This window comes from Bidens hawaiensis, unplaced genomic scaffold, assembly GCF_021521415.1.
Source record: "Bidens hawaiensis isolate Kalapana, Puna unplaced genomic scaffold, B.hawaiensis_p1.1 tig00010169_1, whole genome shotgun sequence".
In the NCBI taxonomy this organism is placed as follows: domain Eukaryota; kingdom Viridiplantae; phylum Streptophyta; class Magnoliopsida; order Asterales; family Asteraceae; genus Bidens; species Bidens hawaiensis.
In genome coordinates this window covers 830413-832417 of record NW_027491772.1, presented here as the reverse complement: position 1 = coordinate 832417, position 2005 = coordinate 830413, and the positions used below count along the sequence as shown (strand labels likewise).

Below are 2005 nucleotides of genomic sequence, written 5' to 3'. Positions count from 1 at the left end.
GTATATACATTTGGTTAAAATTCAGCCTACAAAAGTTAAAGAACGTGAAATACGTGTTTCATCCAAATGGTCATTGAGTATAGCATAAGTTATATGTAGTTCAATAAACTTGAGGTTGCTCCAAATTTGAATTTCACAAAAAATGGTTACGAATCTCTATTTACAAATATGTGTAAGATCCTAGCTGATGTTCTTTACAAAAATGTTATATGATAAATCAAGTATCACAAGGCACCAAAACGTGATGCTAAATCAGCAAATACGTCTTCACTACATGGAATGGTGAGCCCACCCATTGGATGGTCGTACTCATACTGTTCCTCCGCCAGTTGCAGTAGTTCTTGAAATTCTGGCCTGCTTAGGAGAGAAACACGTACCAGAAATCTTCTTTTCTCTTCTTCGCCGACATAAACTGCAAAATATCCTTTCGGAATGTCCATGGGTGTTGCTGCACTCCTTCCATTCGAGAATGATCGTCTCAGAATCTGTTTTGCTTGGGTAATCCGTGGCATAAAGATGGCCATTTCTCTCAAACGGTTTAGTAGTGTTTCTACAGGAAGGACGTTGATGGAGAAAAATGACTCGGTAAAAGACTTTTTGGAGTATGGAAGTTGTGGTTGATTTGCTTTGAAATACTGAATGGCTTAAATAGCCAGCTGGTTGCACAAGATAGTAGACATTACCACATGATTGGAAAGAAGCTTCACATGGAATTGTCTCTCTTTATCGAAAAGACCCAAAATAATTTGAATGGCATTTATGAATCCGAACGACCTGTTACAATATATATCCAACATGAAATCCCTTATGGTCCTTGTCTGATGTTAGATGCCTAATCTTTAATACGTAGGGCATTCCGCATTATAACCAAATAACGTATAATGAATTTTTTATGTGGTTCAAATGTGACCTGTTTAAGGATTAGATTTCACATTTTGGCAAACCTGTCGTAGCAATTTGTTAAAAATCAGCTGACATGGTTACAACATAACGGACCCATTGACCTTAATTACAAATATATAAGGAGTATCTACGTTATTAGGATAACAGTAGATAATTAAGAGATAGTTCTGTTAAATTTCAGCACAATAACCTCTGACTACATAAATCGGCAACATAAAAATATGTATATATATATTCTATAGTGACTGTTTTATCTGCTTATGATTAGTGTCTCCATAGACCTAGAGAGAATCTTTGGGTACCTTTAACGCGTAACACATACAATCTTGAATACAGGTACTAGAACTTCGACGATCATAGAAGTAGACATGTTGAATTTCTTTGAAATAAAGACTTAATTAGTTGTATAATCAGGTTTAAAATAGCGGCTGTAATTGAAATTTATTAATGACTAGCCATGAACCGTAATGCCAATAGTGAGAAATTGTATACGGCATTTGCGATCACAGGCTAATTAATGTACATAACCCACACAAATTGTTTGTCGTTTTTAACCATGTATTGCGCGTTACGTAACACATTTGAATAGCGGGTCGAGGCGTTCCAGCTAACCACTTATTACTAACTTGAACTTAGGGGAGTCAAGCCTAAACTCCAACTCAATCGAATTCCACATCGTTTGTGATGCACCAATGAATCGTTGTGGTTGGCGAACCAAACACAACGAATGAAACTGTGATTGATGTCAATTGCATAACTAATATGTGTATTGATCTTTACTGCGTGACTCTTTCCCTTTGTTTCAATCTTTTTTTTTTCTATAAACTGGTCCTTAAGTAATCATATACACTTCTATCGCTTTATGTATATACATTTGGTTAAAATTCAGCCTACAAAAGTTAAAGAACGTGAAATACGTGTTTCATCCAAATGGTCATTGAGTATAGCATAAGTTATATGTAGTTCAATAAACTTGAGGTTGCTCCAAATTTGAATTTCACAAAAAATGGTTACGAATCTCTATTTACAAATATGTGTAAGATCCTAGCTGATGTTCTTTACAAAAATGTTATATGATAAATCAAGTATCACAAGCACCAAA

At 35.1% G+C, this 2005-nt stretch overlaps 1 protein-coding gene across 1 annotated transcript; it reads right to left on the bottom strand.

Moving 5' to 3' along the window:
- Positions 1-224: 224 nt before the first annotated feature.
- LOC143534509 (auxin-induced protein 15A-like) lies at positions 225-524 on the bottom strand. The gene has a single exon (XM_077028977.1). It carries the CDS (start codon positions 522-524, stop codon positions 225-227), a length of 300 nt encoding a protein of 99 aa, XP_076885092.1.
- Positions 525-2005: the final 1481 nt, after the last annotated feature.

What these genes read in the sequence shown, in the direction of transcription:
- LOC143534509 (XM_077028977.1), bottom strand. Translation starts at nt 524, where the DNA reads ATGGCCATCTTTATGCCACGGATTACCCAAGCAAAACAGATTCTGAGA.